Source organism: Botrytis byssoidea (genome assembly GCF_014898295.1).
Source record: "Botrytis byssoidea strain MUCL 94 chromosome Unknown BBYS_021, whole genome shotgun sequence".
NCBI lineage: Eukaryota > Fungi > Ascomycota > Leotiomycetes > Helotiales > Sclerotiniaceae > Botrytis > Botrytis byssoidea.
The window spans coordinates 314,980-338,056 of record NW_024065862.1 but is presented as its reverse complement, the minus strand read 5'-3'; the positions used below and the strand labels follow the sequence as shown (position 1 = coordinate 338,056).

The window sequence follows — 23,077 nt, the reverse complement described above, 5'->3', positions numbered from 1 at the left end:
TGTTGTATTTTTGTTTGGGTTGGGTTTGGTCGGATTGTTTCGTTTCGTATGTGTGTATATATATGTATGTATAAGGTTTATGTGAAGTGTATGTCTTCGAATCTGCATCTAACTAACTCAATACTGGGATATCTAAATACCTAAATACAGCTCCTGACTCTCTGACTCTATGCAAGACCAAGATGAAGGGTTGAGGAATATGGATATGGATATCGATATGTGTATTTGTATGTAGGCGCTGTAATTACACATCCATCTGATCATCATTCATCAACCATGTATGCATGATTCATTCATCATCTATTCCTCGCTCATCCATATCTTAGATCTAGAGGAGTGTGAGTATTACAGTAACTACATGTCCCTTTCTTTCTTTCTTGCTCTCTCAGCTCATGATGACCCTCAGTTTTTGTTGATGACAATTCGTTGATAACAGCTACCTGACATTCAATAAAATCACTACTCATTGGTATCTTAGATTGAGGAATCTCCTATTCGTTCCCTCTAGTTTTCGTCCTGGTTATCTTGTCCTATTCACATCTGTATTTGCATCTATGTCTGCATCTTGGTATCTGCCTAGAATCTTCATATTTGGGTTTGCAGCGTTGGATTGGAGTATAGAATACTTTTGTATGAATATTAACTCCTTCTCTTAAAGTTGGTTTATAGAGAGGGAGGTATAAGTCACTGTAAGGTATGTTGATATGATTTATTAACTTGACAACATAATCAGACAGGCAAGTAAAACATATCCAGCATGAGCATCCAGCACTAACATCTAGAAGTTTTAAATTTTCAATCAGCAGCTCGCGAAACGACATGAATGGTCTCATCAGATGCACTTATTACTACCAGGTAATTACATGAAGTATCGGCATCCAGTTACTCTGAGCTCACGCCAAATTCAAAACCGGCAACTAATAACCAGGTAACTTTAGCTAGCTAGCTCTAAAAGCCTTTAAACCATTCTCTGAAAATCTGGTAAATTTCATAACCAAACCTGAACGTCTAATCCTTTGCTGAGAGCTTTAACTTCGGCATAGGCTGGACTTTAGTGATACGGAGAGCAGCTTGCAAACGTGATAATGATATGAGCGTAGATGTAAAGGCAGTGGACGAAGAAAGAAGGATTGGTGAATAATGTTTCGGCATCAAAGAATTGCTATGGTATCGCAACTTGCAATATCTTCGCTTGAATTCGTATTTGTGATTGAGCTACTTATTGTGGAATTGTACCGCATGTAGGTAGCCATTAGAACTTTTAATTATGGCTCAAGACTGAGCTACATCCCCTCGCTCACATCGAGCATGAAACTTGACTCTATAGTCTTGATGCAGTAGCTTTAGCAAAGCTCATCATTCTCTCTTTACAGCCTCTCCTTTTCTCTTGAATATCAACTCAACCACCTGTAGCCTCTCTATAAAAGCTCAAACTCCTATTTGCCCCCGCCGTAACAAACGCCTCACTCTTCCCCTGCACTTTTGGCAACCATTTGACAGCCCAAAGCGCTTTATCCGTCTCACTATGCGTCGCCACGCAGTTTCTTCCCTCGACACTCCATACCTTGGCTTTGCCATCCCAAGCACCACTAACTAGATATTCGCCCGTGAAACTCCAGTCGATGCTGAAAATCCAGGCTGTGTGGCCTGTCATATTAGCGACTTGTTCGCCATGGGTAACGGAGTAGAGGGCAATGGTTGTGGAATCGCCAGCGGCAGCCAGATAGGTAGAGAGAGGAGAGAAGGAAATGGTGCGGATGGGTTGGATCAGTCCTAAACTCGTTAGTATGCTAGCTCTTGTCCCGTCCTATATCAATTGACATGTGGAACTCACCAGGTAAACTATGTACCATTCTTCCCGTATCATTATTGAAAACATAAACCCCTCCGTTCTCATGCCCACTGGCCGTAAATCTTCCATCCGCACTGATATCCACGCATAGTCCAAAGCTTCCCTTTGTCTCATACTCTCTTATCTTCTTGCCTACACTTTTCTTTCCCGCATTCTCTTCAGCTCCTTGTAATAAATCCCATACTCCAATCTTTCCATCAATAGTCGTTGCTGCAAGAAAGTTTCCATCAGCACTTAATGCTAGCGCCCAGATTTCACCGGGCTTGTTGCCATCGAGGATATGGCCATGATGAGACCATTCTTCTGATCCGTCTGCATTTGGAGAAGAGCTCCAAATGCTAACTGTACCATCGAAACCGGCGGATGCTGCAATAGTGCCAGATCGAGAGGTGCAGATGTGGTGACAGCCGAGTTTGTGGGCGGGGAGAGTTTGGGTTAGAGAAGGGGGCGTGGTGAGTGTGCTGTGGACTTTAAGAGAGGATGTGCCGGAGGCCGAGAGTATAGAGCTGGGGGTTACGGCGAGGGAAAAGATGTCTGTTTTATGGGCTGGGGTGGGTTAGCATGAAGGCTGTATTGGAGGTATAGCTATTGGTGCAAGCGGGGAATGGTGAGGTAGAGGGGCAGTTTGGAATATTTACCGTCATCGATCGTGTGCGTTGTAAGGTATTGTTTCGACTTTGAACGTTAGCGCATACATTTTCATATTCAATGGTTTACATACCATTGTCACCGGTTCATTTGAATGTTAGGGTATATGGGTTTTGGAAGAGGGGGTGTTTTTGGTGGATGTTGTGAATAAAGCTGAAGCTCTGGAAGCTTTGGCGGGGTTGAAGAAAATATCATGACCTCACAGGTAATTTCAGCAAACGCATTTTACATAACACGAAGATAAGATTTCAGATATTGATGATGCAGTAGGATATTCTTATTTTGATGTACAAGTTAAAACATTGTACCAGTTCTGAGGACATATACCTCACGGTTCAGGATCTCTTCTCCATGTCCCAAACGCTATGGCTGATGCCATACATGATATGATCATCTCCATTTCTGATTCTCACCAGTTCCTTCATCTCACATAACTTCTGATTCCCTCCAATCCCCTCCTACCCCTCATAATCACCTAATCAATTCTTCTGGAGCCAATAATCTGCTTGGGATTCTTCTCCTCATATATCTTTCTCGCGGCATCCTTAGCTGCCTTCTTTTCTGCCCGCTTAGTTTCCAACTGCTCTAACTCTACCTCTTTCTTAGTCTTTCCCTCTGCAGCTCTTGCTTTGCCTGCTTCTATCCTTACTTTCTGCTCAGCTATCTCATCTGCTCTGGCTTCTCTTGCAGCGGCGTTCGCTTCGTGTGCATTGGTCTTGAATAAGGTCTTAATTTCTAAATCGTTGTTAACCGCCATCCTCTGATATATCATATAGAAGACCTTTACCAGCAACACAATATGGGCATAATAAATGTGCTCTCTTAATGTGACCACATGCAGAGCATCTATTCAAGTTTGTAACATCTTGTAATCCTTTGCCTGCCATTTGCCTATGTCTCTTCTTCATATGTGAAGTCTTCTTCTTTGGTACGGCTTTCAATATTCCCTCCCATAATCCTTCGAGAAATCCGGGAATGTTAAGATGTATCGCAGATGGAATGGCGAGTACTGGAAGTAATGGATGGGACAATTGTCGCGAATATAAAGTTGTTGACCTCGTTGCGAAAGTTGCTGTTGCAGGTGCCAATCGTGGAAGAAATGACGAAAGTATCGACGTCGTAGTAGCATGAGCTGTCGCCATTTTGATTGAGATATCGAAGGAGAGTTAATAAAGTACGTATGGATATTCAACCTCACTGTCGATACTGATTCATCAAAATCTTGAATCTTTCACTTCTCGGCTCGCATGGTTAATTCACTAGTTTCCACTCACAGATAAGCTAGCGCATTTTAAGATTAGCTTAGATTTGCCCAATTACTTTCCCCTGAAGTGTACGCTATATTGCCAAAATAATCTGGAGACTGACCTCCTTCCCTAACTTTGTTCTTTATCAACGACTTTTGATTGCATATTACCTTCGAAGATAGATATCTTCGTTTTTGTTTCTATTCAATTCAAAGATAACACCCTCGTTTAGAAAGCCTCAAGATTTAATACACTCTTTCCAAGATGTCAACAATAAATGATAGACATGCTCCTCAACCTTCGGTATTCCCAAAAAGCCATGTTGGTTTCGATAGTATCACATCACAAATTGAGCGCAAGCTCTTGAAACGCGGTTTCCAGTTCAACGTCATTTGCGTCGGTGAGTTTACTTGGTATATTGTTGACAAGTGATTTGAGAGAGTTTTCTAATAGATTTATCTTGTAGGACAAACTGGTCTCGGAAAATCCACCCTCATCAACACCATTTTTGCCTCACATTTGATCGATTCCAAGGGAAGACTCACTCCAGATGAGCCAGTACGATCTACCACCGAAATTCAAACCGTTTCCCATATCATCGAGGAGAACGGCGTAAAGCTGCGACTCAATATTGTCGATACCCCAGGTTATGGAGATCAAGTCAACAATGATAGATGCTGGGATCCAATCGTCAAGTACATTAAAGATCAACACTCTGCATACCTCCGAAAGGAACTTACAGCTCAAAGAGAGAGATATATTCAAGATACCCGTATTCACTGTTGCTTGTTCTTCATTCAACCTTCTGGCCATGCCTTGAAGCCAATCGATATCGTGGTTCTGAAGAAGCTTTCAGATGTTGTCAATGTCGTACCAGTTATCGCCAAGTCGGATTCTTTGACTTTGGAGGAACGTGCTGCATTTAAGGAGCGTATAAAGGAGGAATTCGCTTTCCACAACTTGAAGATGTTCCCATATGAGAATGATGAGTTTGATGAGGAAGAGAAAGCGTTGAACGCACAAATTAAGGTATATTATATTGCATTGATATCTCAAGCAAGCATACTAACAATATCAGGACATCATTCCATTCGCCGTTGTTGGATCTGAGAAGGATATCATTGTTGGAGGCAAACCAGTTCGAGGACGTCAAAACAGATGGGGTGTTATCAATGTCGAAGACGAGAACCACTGCGAATTCGTCTACCTACGAAACTTCCTTACCCGAACCCATCTCCAAGACCTCATCGAAACTACATCTCAAATCCATTACGAAACATTCCGTGCTAAGCAATTGTTGGCACTCAAGGAGAGTAGTGCTGCAGGACATGCTGGCAGCAGACCAATCAGTCCATCTGCTGATAGAGAATTGAGCAGAAACTCCCAAAGAATGACCATGAACGGCTATTAGGGGAATTCGAGGGATATGATTGATGGCTAGTTGGTGGTGATGCTGGGATCTGGTGAGTTTGGATGATTGGTTGTGTTCATGATGGCGAGATGGTATTTGCCAAAAGCGACAATTTTTTTGACAGGAGATTAGAGGAGAGTTTAATGGACTGCTTTTGTGGAGCCGGGCTTTTCTAAACTGAATATTGCTACATTTCTCCTTTGCCTAATTAGCCCTTTTCTTTAATATCCAGAGGGTTCATTTCAATAGTAAATAATAAGATCTTCTTTTGATTCTTCGGGTTTATCATATCTTGTGATTCTGTCTATGGAAATCGAATGAGTGGTAGTTAATCTCATCAATTGACTGTGCATTATTGATATTGCATTGATCGATCAAACAAGTGATTTGGTGAGGACTTGCTTGATATTGAATAGGTCTGGCCATGAGGTTCCATCCAGCGGTCCGCATCAGAGTAGTGTGATGTGGCTGGCTGTCCTGGCCTAAAATCTCCGGCCCCAAAAGGACCCCCAAGCGCTAACGTCGATAAGGGGTTTCCCCAGCTTTATCGCACGACCAGCACGCACCAATCATTTAAGCGTCCCTCAAGCACTTCCACTTCCTAAATATCGTTTTCTACACATATGTGTTTTCTCCAACCGCCACTCCTGCGACATAGTATACTACGCAAAACCTCAATTGCCATTCGTTTCCCTAGACCTTGTTCACGGAATCTTAGCACGGGTATTTTTGCAAAAAATTTTAATATGTCTCGTATGTTCTCTTTCTTATTTCTGCTCTTGTTGAAGGAGTAGTAAAAAAAGATCTCTTAATTTCTATATTAGAAGAGAAATGCAATTGACATTGCAATCAAACTCAAACAATAAAACTAACACACCTCCCCTCTTCTAGCTATCCCCCCCACCACCAACCCCATAATCATCAGCGGCCCCTCGGGCGTCGGAAAAGGCACGCTCTACTCGCGGCTCCTGGCCAACCACCCCTCGCTCTTCACCACGTCCATCTCGCACACGACACGGGCACCGCGTCCCGGAGAACAGCGCGATGTGGATTACTACTACGTGTCGATGGAGGAGTTTGAGGCGATGATTGCGGCGGGGGATTTTGTCGAGCATGCGAAGTTTGGCGGGAATAGGTATGGTACCAGTAGGAAGATGATTGAGCAGAAGAGGGGGGAGGGAAAGATTGTCGTGTTGGATATTGAGATGGAGGTACGTGTTTAGGTTTTTTGTTTTCGAGATTTGATTTTTGGCTCTGTTGGAGAGAGGAAGAGGGGGGGAGGGAAAGAAGGATTACTCCTCTCTTTTCTCTTCTCTCCTCCCCTCACTGTTTTGGAAGAATACAATTGCTAACACGAGTAAATCACAGGGCGTAAAACAAATCCACGCGCTCAGCCCACCATTCCCAGCACGCTACGTATTCATTTCTCCTCCATCCACCGCAGACCTCTCACCCTACCAAGTTCTCGAGAAGAGATTGCGCGGAAGAGGCACGGAAAAGGAAGAATCGATTCAAAAGCGTTTGGAGCAGGCAAAGCTGGAATTGGAGTATTCGAAGACGGAGGGAGTGCATGATAAGATTATTGTGAATGATGATTTGGAGGTTGCGTATAAGGAGTTGGAGGATTATATTTTTGGCAAGGGGGGAAAGGCCGCGGATGAAAAGGAGGCGGGTGTGAGTGTTCAAGACTGAAGAGGAGTAGGCAAGAAGAGAAATTGATATTGTGGGGTGCAGAGGGTAGTATGGTTTGAGCGTGTGAAGAGAGAATTTGCATTGCGAGAGAAGTTTCCCTCGAATGTGCCAAGGCCATGAGGGGTCATACATATGCGTGGTTCTTTACATGGGACTTGGTGAGCGTAGAAAAGACTTATATACCTAGACAAGAGAATGCATACATTATCAACCTCCAAATTCACGAAATCCGAAGATCAAACGATGAGATTGCATGTTTCTCGGGTATGAAATAGGGGCTATAAACTGAACGGGCGATTCTGCAGGCCGGGTTTTGGAATCGGTCATCTTCTGTGGGCCGTAATTTTGAGAGCAGTTATTATACTTGGGGGGGGCGGCTTTTGAGGCAGGTCATATGGAGTAGGCCATTCGCAGGATCCACAATCCCCAGATATCAGCTACTTCGCGCTCAACACCATAGAAAGAACTCTAATCTCACAGCGTCATTGAGAAACTTTATTAAAGGGCCTACCCATATCATATGGTTCTGACACCACACAACGAATTTAACGAATGAACTCCTGCCACATTCATCCATCCATCCATCTATCTATCCATACGATCCACCCATCACAGGAAACAAAGCCTAGGTAATCCACGCATTCTAGAATAAACGACCGAATTTCAACACCCCTCGAAATGAAAAGATTTCCCACGCGTACTCTAGAATTTTTATGTTTGAAGGACCGAAATGCTGCTCCAACGCTGTAACACCTTGAATGGAGAATTCAAATTTATTGTAATGTGTAAGGAAAATGAAAATTGGAAATGAAATTCCGGGATAGAAGAAATGTCGGGGATTTTGCGAAATTCTTTCGCGCCTGTCTGCCTGCCTTGAAACTCCATTCTTTCGCTCTGGGAGGGGGAAATTGTTCTTTGAGAGTCGTTCTTCAGATTGTAGGATTTTCTGTAATTTTGTATCATATCGGATCGAATTGGAGAGGTCTGATAACATCGGAAGATAAGAGATGTCGAGTGGAATCAAATCTATTTCTTTCCTTGTGCGGCGGCGAGTGCTTCGGCTGCTTTTCTCTCGTCGGCTGGGAGGGAGAGTTAGTAGGCGTTGACAGATGGATGGAATGATAAATCGAGGATGGGGGGAATCTTACCTTTCCTTTGCTTTTCCATTAATAGAACACGGGTCTTATCTTTCTCGGCCTGCATTTGCGATTTCGACATTCCGCTTCCGGCTTTCTGTTTGGGGAGGGGCGGGTTAGTATATGTATTTGAAGAGGGAGAGAGAGATAGGGAGGGTAAGAGAGCAGCAGTATAGTCATAACATGGTATGCGAATAGAGATAGAAATTCCAGGAACCTAAAAGCAACATAGGAAGAAAAAAAACATACAGCAAGTTGAGCTTGTTTCTTAGCATTAGCCTCACGGGACTTTTCTCTCTGATTTCCTCTGGCCATTTTGGATTAATTAAGTATAAAAAGAGTTTGGTGTTAGATGTAAATTGTGTGTGAGTGTAAGAGATGTGTCGTGTGTCTGCGTGGCCTTTTAACTTTTTGCAAAATGCAAGTGAGGGTTTGGTCAGATTGTGGAAAAGAGAAAATGAATGGTGAGGCTGAGATATATGCACGGAGACAGAGAGAGGGAGAGAGATATGAGAAATGAATGTTCTGGATTATTGATACGGAGAATCGGAAGATGGGATTAAGCGAAGGTGCGTTGAGAGGTTTGATTGGTGGATTGGAGGGTTAGTGAGAATAGATGGATATGAATATAGATAAAATATGATAGGATGCCCAGGTAGAAATAGAAATAGAAATCATAGAATACTGTAGAGTGTGAATACAAAAATCATGGGATTTAATTGGAGGATGAGGACTTGGAAGTTTCGTTTTGTTTCAAATGACTGGTGAGTAGGTAAGCAGGAGATATTTACTAGATACGGATCGGTTCGTCTACGATTATACGATAGAATGAAGTCTGTTTCTATTTACAACCGCAAGCTATAAAAAGAATTGCACATACAAGTACATTGTATGCAGTACGTCCTTTACAAAGAATGTTCATTTATCCTTTCATTGGCTATAAGTTTCTTCATTCTCGTTTTCTCTCTTCTTTCTCTTCTTTCAGCACTCTGTATACATTCAAATCATGAAACATCCTTACCCAAAAGGCATTTTTCATCCAATGATTGGAATTCTACTTTTATATCACGAAACAGAGCTATTTCCAAACCTCTCTCTGACTTAACAATCAATTCATGCATTGCATTTCTATTTCATTGGATAAGAAGGACCTTTGTTACTACGATGATCGATGTCAAGCGCGTCTTTTCAACTCTTTCGCGCCAGAGAGGAGTTCTCCTTACACACCTTGAAGCAAACCGAGTTTGGGTGATCAAACTTTACTTGATTTCATCCATTGATTTCTGCCCGTTCTGGATTTCTCTTCTGAATGAGTTCTAGAGGTTGTACATAATGGTCAAAGAATCTCTAGGTCGTGTCTATGTTATTGGATTTCCTTTCATCCTTTGGTAGATAATAGGATAATAAAGAGTTCATTCACCCCACAATAGCTATATCTTTTGGCGTCAAAGTTCGAGTCAAAGGGTTTGGGGGATACTTCTTTCAATCGTCATACACATTCACCTTTTCGTCTTGTGTATCTATTGTCTATTGACGAAGACAATAGGACTCATTCGAAAAGATCGTTATTTCTATTGTTAGAATTATTCAAACAATGAAGTCGGGACTTCAATAACGAACAACTGTTTTATTTAATATATCTTCTTTTCCTCCTGTTTGAGATTCTGATTCTGATTCGGTTTCTTACTTCTTTCACTCTGAAAATTATAATCTTTCACTTCTTCACGATCTTTCTAAAAGTTCTATACACAACTACAACTATACAACACAACTTACCAAGTTTCATACTTAATTCTTACTACACACATACTTTGAAAGTATTCCAAAACTCTTCTATTTACTGCAGGCAGTTACTACTACGCTTCCTTACCACAATTGTAAGTTCTTTCTTGTCGTCGTCTGGGAGATTGCTCAAGAGACTTGGCTAACACATTCTTAGATTCAAAACTATACATATATTCGTCCTTTAATACAACACAATCACGATGTTGAACGTCAAACAAGCCGGTCGAGGCTTTGTGGTTCTTAACATCATTCGTGTTATGAACATTATAGCACTCCTCGATGTTATCGCAGCAAGTTGGATCATGCTTGTCATGACCGTCAAGACCTCTAACGTAAGTCCCTTCTTCCCTCTTGCTTACTCTAGTGCCCAGCTAACACCTCATCTAGTTCTTCTTCTTTGATGGAGTTTCTCACTTTATCACCAGCTCTATCGGAATCTTCCTTATCATTTCAGAGCTCACCCTCTTCAAGAAATACTTCGAGAATTTCTGGCCTCTCCTCTGTCCCCACAATGGTTTTCTCTTCCTTGGTCTCTCCATGTTAGCTCTTGGTTTCAATATCCTTGGAAACTTGAACAAGAATGCCACTTCTGTTGAAAACTTAGGATTACCTATGTGGCGTGTGGTCATCTCTTCAGGATGTCTTTCAGCTATTCTAGGAGGTATCAATTGTATAGCCGTAAGTCCTCTTTCCTTCCACTCCTACTCCCTCTCTTTGATAACAAGTCCACTAACAGACTCACAGTCCCAAATCTTCACAACCAAAACCAAGACCGCACGCCAACTCCGCGCCCACGGTGCCACCGACGCCCCCAACCCCTACGAGAAACGTCTCTCTCTCCCCTCCTCTATCAACAACGATCTCCCCTCCTACTACAGCAATCCCGCCGAACGCCGCAAATCGCGCTTCCCCTTCCGCCTCCCTCTCCGCGCTTCGCAAATCCACATCTCCAAACCCGTCATCTCAGACCCGCAACCATTTCACCCAGATCTTGAAGTCGGCGAAAGCTACGATCATCAGAAAATGGATAGAAGTAGTCCCATCGTGCCGGGTGTCGAGAGACCACCCACCGCAATGCATCCTGCGAATCTGAGACCCCCGCCTGCGCCCAGAAGTAGCATCTACAGTGTTGCGAGTAATGTGACGAGGTTTACGAGGATTTAGATGGGTTTGAGCGTGCATGCGTGGATAGCGTGCACATTTGCCGGGAAGGGATCAATAGATCAATTTAAAAGTTTAGCATAGCATAGCGTAGCGTAGGATAGGATAGGATAGGATGGGATGGGATGGGATAGGGTGAATAGCGAGATTTTGATAATCCGGGAATACGATACGATACGTTACGATGGAATTGGTGTTCATTGGTGTTTAGGGAATGGATGGATATATGGAATACCCCAATGATCCCTTTTTGCTTTTTTGCTTTTTCTAAAAATTTTACCTTCTTGTATTTTCTAAAAAGGAAGTGAATGAGATGAGATGGGATGAGATGGGATGAGGTATCATGAAGAAACGGATGATTATTCACGAATTTCAATTTCAATTTCATCTCTATATCTATCTGCAGTTACCGACTTTGTTTTCATAATACTTACACACTCTTACTCTTACTCTTCGTTTGCTTCTTTTCGAAATACTTCCACTTGCTCACTGTGATTCATACTATCAATAACAATAAATTGATTAATATTCATGTTTTCATAGGTAAGTAGGTAAGTAGGCAAGTAACTTTTCTCATGTCATGTTTAAGATCGCTGCGTATGTTTCGTAACATACTGTACTGTATCGATTCATATCTTGTTCATGCTATGCTATGCTATCCTATCTTATCCATCACCCCCTCTCACTATACGATCACTCGATTTCCTCATCTCATCTCATCTCATCTCAAGATATAAACTCGCCCAAAAAAATCCACTCATTCATCCATCCATCCCGCAAACCAAAACACAATCTGCAATTACCCCTCCCCTTCCCTCAAACAAAAACAAACAAAAACAAAAACGAAAACCCCTCAAATATACGCGCTAAAATCCCCCTCACTCCCCATTCCCACCTCTATCCCCTCCACCTGCCGTCCAATCCTCGCCTTCGTACTCCCAATCCTCCTATTCTCTCTCGAATCCACACTTACCGGTCTGCGATGCGCCCCCTGCACCATGCGCGCATTGGGACCCACGATGAGATTTCCCATCGTGGGGGATTCTTCGCGTGCTTCGTGGAGAATATGTTCGGGTTTTTGAGAGGGTTCTTTAGAATGCAAATGTGATGTTGAGTGGGGATGTGAAGCAGAGGTGTAATAATCATCTCCTTTGACGCCCGCCTCTGTAGATCGTCGTAATGATGGATTCTGCTCATTCCAGATAGCATTTGCAGATTCTTCGAGATCGGGGGTATACGGATTCGACAAGAAAGGCGAGAAGTGCGGGATGGCGAGCGTGGAGCTTCTCCCTCGCGATGTATTTCCCGTCGTACTTGCACCTACAGTTCCAGATCCGCTCGTGCTACCGCCCACAGGAGGGAGTTGCGGGATTCGAGGAATCGTCTGGGTAGTGCCGTGACGTATGAAATTGGGCTGCGAATCGACATCTGTGCTTTCGCCCATGCTTTCCCAGCTGCCGGCGCTGAATTCGCTGGGGAGGATGTCGCTGCCATTTTCAGTTTCTGTGGTTTGTTGTCTTGTTCCTCTTTCTCGTTCTCGTTCTCTTCTCTCTATTTCTAAAAGCTGCGTATGCCTACTCTGACTCTGAGAAACATTTCCCGAGTTAGGCACTTGCTCTTGATGAATCTGTAATTCCTGCATACTCGGACTCACACTCTCGAATCTACTATCCAAGCTGACCAAACTGTCGCTGCCCTTCAATCTGCTTTTGCTAAATGTAGCCTGGATATACGATCTCAACTGTCTGGTTCCTTCTTTAGCACTCGAATATCCATTCGGATATGTTATTCCCAACGAATCGTTATTGATCCCCGCACCAGCGGCTCGTACTTCGTCGCCAACATGTACTTCTTCCGGCACGGTTGGCGAATCCGCAAAACTTCTTCTTGCCTTGCGACGCACAGAAGCCATACCTCCTCCGCTAAAAAAGGGAGATGCGCCTCCGCGACGAGAGACTGGTCGTGTGTTAATGCTACTATATGACATTCTACTATTTCCTCCCGTTTCCGACTCCCAGATTGGTGCCGGGGCCCGAGGACTCTTAGGCACGGGTTTTATGCTTAGCATTTCATTGCCGCCACTTGGCGACACCGTTGCGTGGCCGAATTTCAGAAGGTCGGTAGAGGTGGTTGAGTATACGCTTGTTGCACTGCGATGTTTATCAACATCGTTATCCAGAGTATGAACCGTTTTCCACGTGCGAGAATTGCGTGCGAGACTGGGATGTTGACCATGTCCTATGCTTCCTCTACGACCTGGTGAATTCAAGATATCGAATGAAGAAATTGATTCTCGAGCTCCGTGGCCAAGCCCACTCAGCCGTTTATCTACACCTTCTGCTAATGCGAAATTGAGATTTCGCGTTGTGGATTTACGATGGGCTCGTTTTTTCTCGTTGTTCTGGTTCTGACTTTGTTTGTTTTGTCGTGGTGCAAGAGGTGCTCGGGTTGCTTTGCTCCAATCTCCTGATAACACGGAGAAGTTATCCAAAGGAGAAGTTGAAAAATTACTATCCGTCAAGTTCAATATCGTACCATCAGAAGGGTTGGTGCCAAAGAGACTTTGATTGCCAAGTTGGCTCATCTCACTATTCCTCAACCTTGGATCGTTACTCACAACATATTGCGATCGTCGCGTGTGCCCTTTCCGTGAGTAGTTTGAATAGTTCCGTTGTAGCATATTAGTACTATTTGTTCTCGCACTATCCAAAGTATAGTCCGTTTCTCGAGTATCTCTCCATGTACTCCGATTTGGAGTATTACTAAGTGCATTTTCAGAATTTGCGCGCGCCCTATTTCCGAAGCTTTGGGATTCGCGAAACTTCGACTTTGGAGCCAAAGTTTGTGATCGTCGGAGAGATTTGCGATTGTCATGAACCACAATATTGGGGGTAGTTGATGTATAAACACTAGAACTAGCATCGATGGAGAAGCCAGAGGTATCGAGCTGCAAAGGTTCGATCTTTTTAGCAGAATATGCTCGTTCTATACTAGACGTACTTCTTATGGGACCTGAGATATCCTCTTTGGAAGGTCCTCCTGAACGTAATGAGGAACTGGAACGTTTTCTGCGGTAATTAAACAGACAGAGAATGAGAGCGATAAAAACAATCAACACTGGAACAACAATTGCAGCAATGACTCCTCTGCTCAAATTTTCGCTCGCAGGTGAATTTACACCAGATGTTGCAGATGTACCCGATGCTGGTGGAACACCTGTAGAAGAGGAGCCATCTGATGCTTGAATGGCTAAACTGAAAGATTCAGAGCTGGAGCGTCTCGATGTTTTGGAGGTTGCCGTAAGTGTGATATTGATATTCGAGGGCTTAGCAGATGTAGGCACCTTTCCTGATATTTTGAAACTATGAGCATCAAAATATATCCAGTCCGTTGGTGGAGATACTTGTGCTGTTAATGTAGTATCGTAATTGTTTCCAATATAAGCACCGAGGCTAAAAGAAAATTTGTAACCAATGCTTGCATTCACGTCTCTTATAGGACCAACAAATAATGCTGTAGCTATTTTGATGAGCACCACAGTATTAACTTGATCCCCATATATATCTGTAGCCTGTACGGAGACGTTATACGAAATGGCATCGGAAGGTGGTGTGCCGATCAGACTGAGAGTAGTATTATCGAAGTCAAGCCATTCTGGCGTCTGAGCAGTAACCGAGACTATGCTTGAAGAATTGGCGGGCTGTCCATCGAGCTGCAGACTGTTTTGTAGACCCGTGTAGTTGACTTCCACTCCTGGTGTAGCATTAACAACTGAGTTTACAGTACTAAATGCTAGTAGATGTACCCCAACTCTAATGTTGAAGGGGATCGATGCTCCAGAGTATCCTGATACATCCGAAGCAATAAGCTGAACTCCGAAAGTCTGGGGTGGCTGTATGAGAGAAGCATACTCTGGTGTTTGACCGCTAAAAGTAAGGGTATTCTCGTCAAAAAGAACCCATGAAGGCAGAGGTGTATCATCGACTGTTAAAGCGTAGTATTTAAGAGCTGTGCCGCTAGGACTTGAGAAAGTTGACGGGTCGAAGCTAATCTCGAAGGATGATGAAGGATGGTATAATAACGTTGATGGCGCTGAAAAAGGCCATTCTGAAGAAAGTTGCGATTCGGCTGGAATTTTAATTGTCGGTGGTGAGTTTTTGGACACTACTAGAGTCGTATTCGACGTCACAGATCCAGAGGAGTCGCTTGCAATTACTCCAAAGACAACCTCTGTCACAATTCCAGAGCCAGTATCACTACTAGATGGTATGCCTGATAATGTTCGAGAAGTACTATCAATGGAGAGCCATTGAGGCGAATCTGCTAAGCTGTAGCTGAGAGGGGATGTTGAAGTAAACGTTGATTGGGGAAATGTATATGAATAAGGTGTTGACACGCGCACAATGGGAGGGAACTGAGAATTGATCGGGTATGCGATAGATGGTATAGCATCAACGACTGCTCCAAGGATAGCAATACCAGACAAAGTAATCCTCATTGCCATTTCCAGAGAGTCTTGCAGATATAATTCTCAGAAAGTCGGAATGAAGATACTACTTGCATACAGAATGAGAGATAATACATGTCAACATAATCTTTAGATGAAAACGGCGACTGGCAGAAGAAATTCGACATAGGAAAAGCTAGATATCATGGGCTTGCCATCGCCAGATATTCCAAAGGCGCAGTAGAGGGAGATCTCCATATCGGTATCACCTTACCTGAAATTCGAGAACCGTCGTGATGTAAGGGATAAGGAATTATCATACCCCCGCCTTACCAGACAATTGAGATATTCATGGAGGTTGAAATGCTGATTTGAGGCTATACATAGTCAAATTCCATTGACCAGCCCCATCGAAGCTAGCAACATTCTGTGGCGAGTTTGAGGAAACAGAAGTAATGTCGAGAAACTTATCCGAACAGAACTTTCAAAGTGATATTCATAATTCAGTTCCTCTCCAAACAAGATATAATCTGTGACAATTTCGTAGGGTTTTGGCAGCAACAGAGGGAGGTTCAAATTGAGAGTAGTTAGCACATACATAGGTTTATCTGAACCTTTCGACAGCTCATTAAATGTAGACTTCATCAAATCCTGCATCATTATTCGATGATCTTAGCATTCCTTGCCGAGTATATTCAATTGTCCAGGCCAGGAAAATGCCCTTTTGGTGTTTTAAAAAGGGTTGTCACAGGGAGAAAGGATGAAGGGATATTGAAACTCGTTTTAAGACGGTGAACCACATTAGGCGAGACAGCTTACATAACACGGCAAAATTCATGGTAGGATGGTGGGGCAATATCAAAAGTCTAGAAGTGTATGAATGTTGTTGCCGCGGGTTTCCAATTTTTTTCAAATCCCCAAAATGACTGCTTCCAGATCTCCCTCCCCGGAGTTCTCTCCCCTAGCAATTGGAATTGATCTGGCTCCTCTTCCAACCTACAAAGCGGCCACAACCAGCACCGTAAACTTTTCCGGTCTTCTCGAGCCCCCATTAAAACTACACGAAGATCTCTCAAAAGGATGTGGAGGTCAACTTTGGCCTGCGGGTATGGTGCTTGCGCAGCATATGCTGCGGTATCACAAAGATACTTTGAAGGATGCTAAGATGTAAGTTTCATCTCACATCTCATCCCGTATTAAAAACTGCAAAAATTATCTTGTGGAAAGGCTTGCAGATTCTGGATGTCCGGGGAAAAGTCACGTGTTGTTTGTTTCTCTACGGTGATATGTAGTCACGATGATGTTATACATGATATAATATTGTTTGATCTTTTTGATATCCCGAGGGATTTGGAGGAGGTTTAACATAGGAAGGGCCAAAAGAAATGCGGAAAAGGGGAATAGTGATTCGAGTCATGAGAGTTTACAGCACAATATACGATCCACAGCACAGCACAATCCAAAAGCTCAAGAACTAACGAAGATCCAGACTCGAACTTGGGGCTGGAGGTGGATTAGTTGGGTTAGCCGTAGCTCTAGCATGTGATCTTCAACATCCATTAATCCTTTCCGACATGGAAGTTATGTACGAACTCATGAAGCAAAACATTGCTCTTAACGAAGTATCCTCGAAAGTCGAACCGCTGATCTTGAATTGGTATGCTTGCAAACTTCTCTGCTTGTTTATGAATGTACTCTGATTAGAATAGGGGTGAACCATTACCAGAGCTAGTAGTGAAAGATAAGCCAGATGTTATTTTAGCAGCTGATTGCGTCTATTTTGAACCCGCGTTTCCATTACTACTTCAGACGCTCGAAGAGCTATTAGGATTATCAAAGGATGCGGTCATTTACTTCTGTTTCAAGAAGAGAAGGAAGGCAGATATGCAGTTTATGAAGAAAGCAAAGAAGAAGTTCCTGGTCGAGGAAATTGAGGATCAGGATAGAGATACTTTTACTCGGGAGGGTTTGTTCTTGTACACATTCAAACGAAAATCATGATACCCAGAATTTGTAACATCAGGCGTGTATTAAAACAATGGCTCTAATATCTATGTCTACCTAATATGCAGTCTAGAACTGTTACCATAAACTGAAGCTTTTACTCTTCGCTAGCACCCATGTTTACACCCAACAAAAATGCCGGTTCATCAACCTTATGATGTTCATAACTCAACACACCTACAGCTCCCGGCTCAAGCATCATGGGCAACGCTCTTCCCAACTCAAACCCAATCCATCTCTTCGCAAACGCTCTCAGAATATGTCCATGCGCAATCAACACAACATCCACCCCCTTCTCCCCATGCATATACGGGCCCTGCATTTCCCTGATTTTCGCAATAACCCCATCCAATCTCTCCTTCACTTCATCCGCGCTTTCTCCATCCTCACATCCATCCGTCCAAATATTCCACGGTCTCTCTGCATCCAAACCCCGTTCCTTCCGCGCAGCTCTGATTTGCGCAGTCAGTAACCCTTCATAAGTTCCATATTCCCATTCCCTAATATCTTCTGTGACTTCTGTTTTATCTGCAAGTTGTTGCTGTGTTTTTTCGTCAAAGAGGATTTCGAATGTGCGACGAGCGCGGGTTCGCGGAGAGATGAATATGTGCGCGAGCCTCGAAGGATTGATAATTTTGGAGGGGCCGACTAGAACGCCAGCGGAAGAGGAAACTTGGGTTTCTCCATGGGGAGTTAAAGGAATGTCGCTCCGGCCTGTGTAGCGGCCTGAGATGGTCCATTCTGTTTCGCCTGGGAGGTGATGAAGTTAGACCTTTGACTGTCCAAACCTTTAGATCCTAGTGGATGTGTGCGAGTATTGAACGATGTATAGTGCAGTTGTGAATGCGCATTTCAAGGAGCCATAAGTGACTTACCACTGATACAGAGTCAGCATTTGTTACCCATCCAATCTACGTTGGGGCATGAGAATAACATATAACCCATGGAGAATGTTCTGCTCGAGGTTTCTCGAGGTTGAGTAGAGAAAATACTTACTGTCTAATGAGGAAGACTCTTGGAGTACCTGCGTCCTTGTCTGGCATGATGAATTTATTATCGATCCTTTAATTGTACAATTGACAGCTTCAAAATGCAAAGGAATGCCAGGAGCACAAAGTAAATAAACCCCTACCAAAAGCTTGGCATATCTGATAAGAAGCCCCTCGTGCTTATCGATGAGTCTCGCATAGAAACTCTGGTTGAGCTCAAAAAGGGGTTCACCGGTAACCTTAACATGTATGAAGCTCACCAGGCGCACCTTTATGAAAAATGGCTTCGCCGCCAATCGCCAAAAATCGTATTCTCAATGATGGGAAGAAATCCAGGATGGTATCCAGATGAATTTTAATTCGTCTAATCTATCATAAGGTATAATACATAGTTGCACATAGGTAAATGAAATAAGCTACAATCTGCCCAGCTCATGATGACGTCTATATCCAAAACAACCCGAATAGCCCTAGCCCTGTACATCTATACATGCAAAAGTGGTATATATAAAAAATTACAAGCTCTAACCTCACTCTCATCTGGATGTGCAACATAATATTTACATCTTCAAGATTGTCAGTCCTTATCATTTTTATCATAGCCGTCAACATGATCTACTCCCTGCAATAAACCCTTTTCCTGAAAGCTGCGGCGGAAAGCTTTTGCTTCAGGCGTCATTATCCATTGTGTCGTTCTTCGGAATAGTAGCTTATTGGTTGGCAGCAGTCTCGGTTCTCTTTTATCTTCAATCACTGATTGTCGTTGTCGTTGTTCAGTTTGATCGTCTATTTGGCTGTCTGGAAGCTGTAGTGAATTCTGTTCGTTGACACTAATCGACTTGTCTGGTTGAGCCAATACCATTTCAGACTCAGCTACATAGTCGACTTTGGATATGGCTACCTGTTCCCTTGGTTGATCCAAAGATTCAGTCGATACATTTTCAAGTTCAGCTACATCATCGCTTATTGGCTCTGCTTCCGGCTTGATAACATTTTCTTCGCCGGCCCGGATCATAGCGTCAAAGATCCAATTAGGATAGACCGGAGAGTTTACAGCTTGTAGACGGCGCTTAAGAATACGATATATATCTCCTGTTCTAGAAGTGGTAGCCTCCAAAACTTCTTCATCGATGATATCGTCCACAGCCGGATCTGGCATCTCGGACTCAGACTCCATAGCATTGGCTACATCTGCCAGTGATGTCTCATTGCCACCAGGAGCAGATTGCAAGGCTTCACTTAAACGAGCTCTAGCTTGGAATCTGAGCCACCACCTGCTTGCCATGATATGGTCGACAATAAACCCGGCCCGCTTTGTTCGAATGAGGGCATCTGCGGTCATTTGTGGGTCTTGAAGTCTCATGTAGCCCATGGTCAATGCATTCCATGTTGCTTGGTTGGGCTCCAAACCTTCTTTCTCAATCATGATCTGTAACACCTTTTCGGCTGCACGAGGTTGATGACGTTGCATGAATACATTAAGTAATGTAGTCCATGTATGAAGACTTGGAGGGGGTGGCTGGAAAGTATCGTCAGTTGCATCAAAGGATACATCATCTGACTCAGAATCTATGTCGCTCTGTTCCGAGCTACTTGACACCGCAGCAACATCATCTTCATCAAGAGATTGACCAATCTCACTTTCAGTTACCGGGTTCCTTGGTCTGGAATGCGGAGCTTGCATATCAGCAACGATTTTCAGACATTCGTGCATTGGTGCATCGAGATGGCCGAGTCCAACGAGCAAGTGGTTGTAGATTTGAGCTTCTACCAATAGAGGTGCGACTATTGGGTCTCTTGCAGCTATCAGGGCTTTGAAATGGCTGTAAAATCTCAACAAAGCCTTGTAATCCCGAACGCTTTCAATGTATGATTTCAGCATCACTATTAAGGTCACATAGTTCGGTTCTAGAAGCGCATCTTCGGCAGCGGACTCGAGGGGTGGTATGGCAGTTTCTGATTGGGTTGTAATAGACAAGTCAAGATGATGTTGGCCTTCTTCCACACTACCCTGGATGTCATGGTGGGTGCCATCTACACCATCGTCAGGATTCATCGACCCCAGACCTGAGAAATTCTCCTGAAATCTAGGTATGAGTTGAGCCAACGGTTCCACCTCGAAGTTCTTCATGTAGATTGGAAGCATCTGCGAGAACGGGGTTTGAAGAGATCTTCTCTCACTGGGGGCGCGCTTGAAATATTCTCGCCTGTGTAAGCGAAAGATTGTGTCTAATATGTCTGTGACGGTATAACTGTTCCGAACACTGTCCTCGCTCATCCAATGCACCAATTTTTCGACCGCAACATCATCTCCACGAATCTTGGCGTCATTTAGCATGATTGAATAAGTGTACACGTCCGCCATTACGCGATTTTCAATCATCATATCATAGATTTGCCACGCCGTAAGATGGTCTCCAGCTTGAAGTGAATTTTGGATCAAGATGTTGTATGTAACAATCCCGGGCTTCAGACCATGATGTAGCATGAAATCAAAAAGTTCTGTATCTGTAACATGTGCATCATAGTCACGATATCTGCCGGTAAGAAGCACATTGCAAATTTGTGGCCATCTTCCAAGGTTCAGATCAATGCCTTGTTGGGTTGCTTGCTGCAGTACTTGAAAAGCCATATCTGTCTGGCGAGATCGTGCAAAACGATAGGCAAGTCGTAGTAAGGTTTTGCCAGTGAGATGCTGTCTTGTGCCTGTTAGTATGAGATAGAATGTCTTAAATTCTTGGTCATTCATCATCAATTGCAACAAGTAGATCGAGCGCGCGCTCAGCCGGAGGCCGCGAAGCTGGAGATATTGTACACTCTCAAATATCTGTCGAAGATCCTCGGCAGTGAAAGATTCTGGAGTGGGTTTGTGCTCTTGTGACCCAAAATAATGAGATACTGCAAAATCGAGGCAGTCGTTTGCGGCCCATCCAGGTGGGAAAAATGGTGCTTGATATGTTGCAAGTAGTAACTTGAGAGTAGATGCAGGATATTGGTCCATCGCTGTAAGCATAAGCTCCTCCCAAACATGAGAACAGATCTCCGTAGGAACTCGACGCCAAATGGCAGCTAGGGCAGCGGCATTACCTTGCTTTATGAATAGTAACCTCGATGCAAGGGGAAACTTCGAGATAGCAACGTTTTTGTACTCCAACTTGGGATAACCCTTCAAAGCATCTTCGTGTCGTTGATTGATAATCGCAAATTGGGAAGACCATTTCCATGTCTTTAACTTCATAATGTTGGCTCCTGAATCTATTTTTACTCTGAGATATTTGGTTGAGAGCTCTGGTAGACCTTGTTGCTGGGCCCAAAGTTCATAATGAGAAAGCAATTCCTGGCGCAGTCCTGGATCAGTTTTGATACACTCAGAGTGTAGGCGTCGCCGATTTAATGAAATATTCCTATTGACGGACAGCATACCCTTCGGTCGTCCGTGATTTTCACGAAGAGATTTATATCCACTGGGTCTTCCGAAAAAAAGTGACCGTCTCAGAAAGGTATTTTTGAGGCGCGACCCTGTGACCGGCGGATCTTGTCTTTCAGATCTTTCCCTGGTAGATCTGTGATGAGTGCTCTTGGGTTCTGCCGTTGCCGCAACGACGACAGACTGACCTGATGAATTGGTTCCATTGCTAGACTTTTCCGGTAGTATCTTGATCTGTGGAGAAAGGGGTGATGTTGACGAAGGTTGTTGAGGGTTGAGTTTTGACAAAATGTGTAGAGGAAGAGCAGTGGGGTTTCCAGAGCGACTCGGCTTGGTATTACCTGACGTAAAAACATCCTGATTGTAAAAATGGATGTCGTTGGAAACAGTTCTTGATCGCGAATGGAGTGCTCCCGGTCTAGAAGGCACACGATGTGTCTCAAGATGTGGCCTTGGACGGTAAAACGATGATGCGGTTGACCGCACGCGACGAGGTCTCAATGAAGAGCTTGTATTCATGGAATTTTCTGCTTTTCCTGAGTCTTGACGAATTGATGGGGCGGGATTCGGCTGACACTCCAACGGTCGCTTGAACCCTGATTCATATGGTGCCTTTGAGTGATCTTCGGGGATCAGCCCATCGCCATTACTCTCAGTTATTCTCCCGAAACTACCTTTGGAAGAGAAGTGTCTGATAGACGCATGATCAGGTATATCTATGCGGGAGAAGGAAGTGGGGGTCGTTCGTCGTTTGCTGAATCTGGCATATCTTGTGTTGGATTTCACTAGCACATTGGGTGATAAATCTCCCGCACACTTTGGATGTGTATCTTCCCCCCTCCCAACTGGCGATCGTGCACGCCTTTCATGGCCTTGATTTCGCCCCGGTTTCGTTTTCAAACAAACTCTGGCACCCTTGGAGGGCCATGGCTGGAAGACTCTCGGTGCAAGGAACGGAAGAATTGGCAATTCCGATGGCGACCATCGTCTTGGTAGAGAGTTCGAAAATGGAGGCATCAGCTGCCGGCATGCATTTTCTAATCCATTGACTGGCACTTTATACAGCTGGCTTTAAGAGAGGGCTACACTTTTAAAATTTGGGCCCGGGAAAAAAATTAAGGTTTACCTTAGCGGCCGGGGTATGACCAGGCTGAGGTTACCGTGAGCCAATCAAAGTACGCATTAGAACTTCAATATCTCTCCCGGCTGTAGATTTATTATTCGATTTGAACTTCTCAATTATCCGTAACTGGAACATACAAAAATTGACAATTCAGC

The 23,077-nt window shown here is 43.7% G+C and overlaps 10 protein-coding genes across 10 annotated transcripts; 4 read left to right on the top strand and 6 right to left on the bottom strand.

Annotated features, from left to right (window-relative positions):
* Positions 1-1,138: 1,138 nt before the first annotated feature.
* EAE97_009277 (uncharacterized protein) lies at positions 1,139-2,624 on the bottom strand. Its single transcript, XM_038879792.1, has 4 exons — positions 2,574-2,624; positions 2,491-2,527; positions 1,835-2,398; positions 1,139-1,773 (listed from the first exon to the last, which is right to left on the bottom strand). The coding sequence occupies exons 1-4, from the start codon at positions 2,574-2,576 to the stop codon at positions 1,400-1,402; spliced, it is 978 nt and encodes a 325-aa protein (XP_038729348.1). The 5' UTR covers positions 2,577-2,624; the 3' UTR covers positions 1,139-1,399.
* A 111-nt stretch (positions 2,625-2,735) lies between these two features.
* Positions 2,736-3,764, bottom strand: EAE97_009276 (uncharacterized protein). The gene is made up of 2 exons (XM_038879791.1): positions 3,288-3,764; positions 2,736-3,235 (listed from the first exon to the last, which is right to left on the bottom strand). Exons 1-2 carry the CDS (start codon positions 3,640-3,642, stop codon positions 2,976-2,978), a joined length of 615 nt encoding a protein of 204 aa, XP_038729347.1. The 5' UTR covers positions 3,643-3,764; the 3' UTR covers positions 2,736-2,975.
* Positions 3,765-3,863: 99 nt separating this feature from the next.
* EAE97_009275 (uncharacterized protein) lies at positions 3,864-5,473 on the top strand. Its single transcript, XM_038879790.1, has 3 exons — positions 3,864-4,147; positions 4,214-4,776; positions 4,826-5,473. The coding sequence occupies exons 1-3, from the start codon at positions 4,012-4,014 to the stop codon at positions 5,156-5,158; spliced, it is 1,032 nt and encodes a 343-aa protein (XP_038729346.1). The 5' UTR covers positions 3,864-4,011; the 3' UTR covers positions 5,159-5,473.
* A 204-nt stretch (positions 5,474-5,677) lies between these two features.
* Positions 5,678-7,143, top strand: EAE97_009274 (uncharacterized protein). The gene is made up of 3 exons (XM_038879789.1): positions 5,678-5,911; positions 6,050-6,369; positions 6,527-7,143. The coding sequence occupies exons 1-3, from the start codon at positions 5,782-5,784 to the stop codon at positions 6,848-6,850; spliced, it is 774 nt and encodes a 257-aa protein (XP_038729345.1). The 5' UTR covers positions 5,678-5,781; the 3' UTR covers positions 6,851-7,143.
* Positions 7,144-7,876: 733 nt separating this feature from the next.
* On the bottom strand, positions 7,877-8,301 carry EAE97_009273 (uncharacterized protein; the record flags this gene model as incomplete). Its single annotated transcript, XM_038879788.1, has 3 exons — positions 7,877-7,929; positions 7,999-8,083; positions 8,236-8,301. The coding sequence occupies 3 exons, from the start codon at positions 8,299-8,301 to the stop codon at positions 7,877-7,879; spliced, it is 204 nt and encodes a 67-aa protein (XP_038729344.1).
* Positions 8,302-8,889: 588 nt separating this feature from the next.
* Positions 8,890-11,362, top strand: EAE97_009272 (uncharacterized protein). Its single transcript, XM_038879787.1, has 4 exons — positions 8,890-9,863; positions 9,926-10,103; positions 10,159-10,449; positions 10,516-11,362. The coding sequence occupies exons 2-4, from the start codon at positions 9,972-9,974 to the stop codon at positions 10,933-10,935; spliced, it is 843 nt and encodes a 280-aa protein (XP_038729343.1). The 5' UTR covers positions 8,890-9,863; positions 9,926-9,971; the 3' UTR covers positions 10,936-11,362.
* Positions 11,363-11,785: 423 nt separating this feature from the next.
* On the bottom strand, positions 11,786-15,436 carry EAE97_009271 (uncharacterized protein; the record flags this gene model as incomplete). Its single annotated transcript, XM_038879786.1, has 1 exon — positions 11,786-15,436. One exon carries the CDS (start codon positions 15,434-15,436, stop codon positions 11,786-11,788), a length of 3,651 nt encoding a protein of 1,216 aa, XP_038729342.1.
* An 865-nt stretch (positions 15,437-16,301) lies between these two features.
* EAE97_009270 (uncharacterized protein) lies at positions 16,302-17,380 on the top strand (the record flags this gene model as incomplete). Its single annotated transcript, XM_038879785.1, has 3 exons — positions 16,302-16,546; positions 16,869-17,036; positions 17,089-17,380. The coding sequence occupies 3 exons, from the start codon at positions 16,302-16,304 to the stop codon at positions 17,378-17,380; spliced, it is 705 nt and encodes a 234-aa protein (XP_038729341.1).
* Positions 17,381-17,480: 100 nt separating this feature from the next.
* EAE97_009269 (uncharacterized protein) lies at positions 17,481-18,426 on the bottom strand (the record flags this gene model as incomplete). Its single annotated transcript, XM_038879784.1, has 2 exons — positions 17,481-18,133; positions 18,408-18,426. The coding sequence occupies 2 exons, from the start codon at positions 18,424-18,426 to the stop codon at positions 17,481-17,483; spliced, it is 672 nt and encodes a 223-aa protein (XP_038729340.1).
* A 523-nt stretch (positions 18,427-18,949) lies between these two features.
* Positions 18,950-22,816, bottom strand: EAE97_009268 (uncharacterized protein; the record flags this gene model as incomplete). The annotated part of the gene is made up of 1 exon (XM_038879783.1): positions 18,950-22,816. The coding sequence occupies one exon, from the start codon at positions 22,814-22,816 to the stop codon at positions 18,950-18,952; it is 3,867 nt and encodes a 1,288-aa protein (XP_038729339.1).
* Positions 22,817-23,077: the final 261 nt, after the last annotated feature.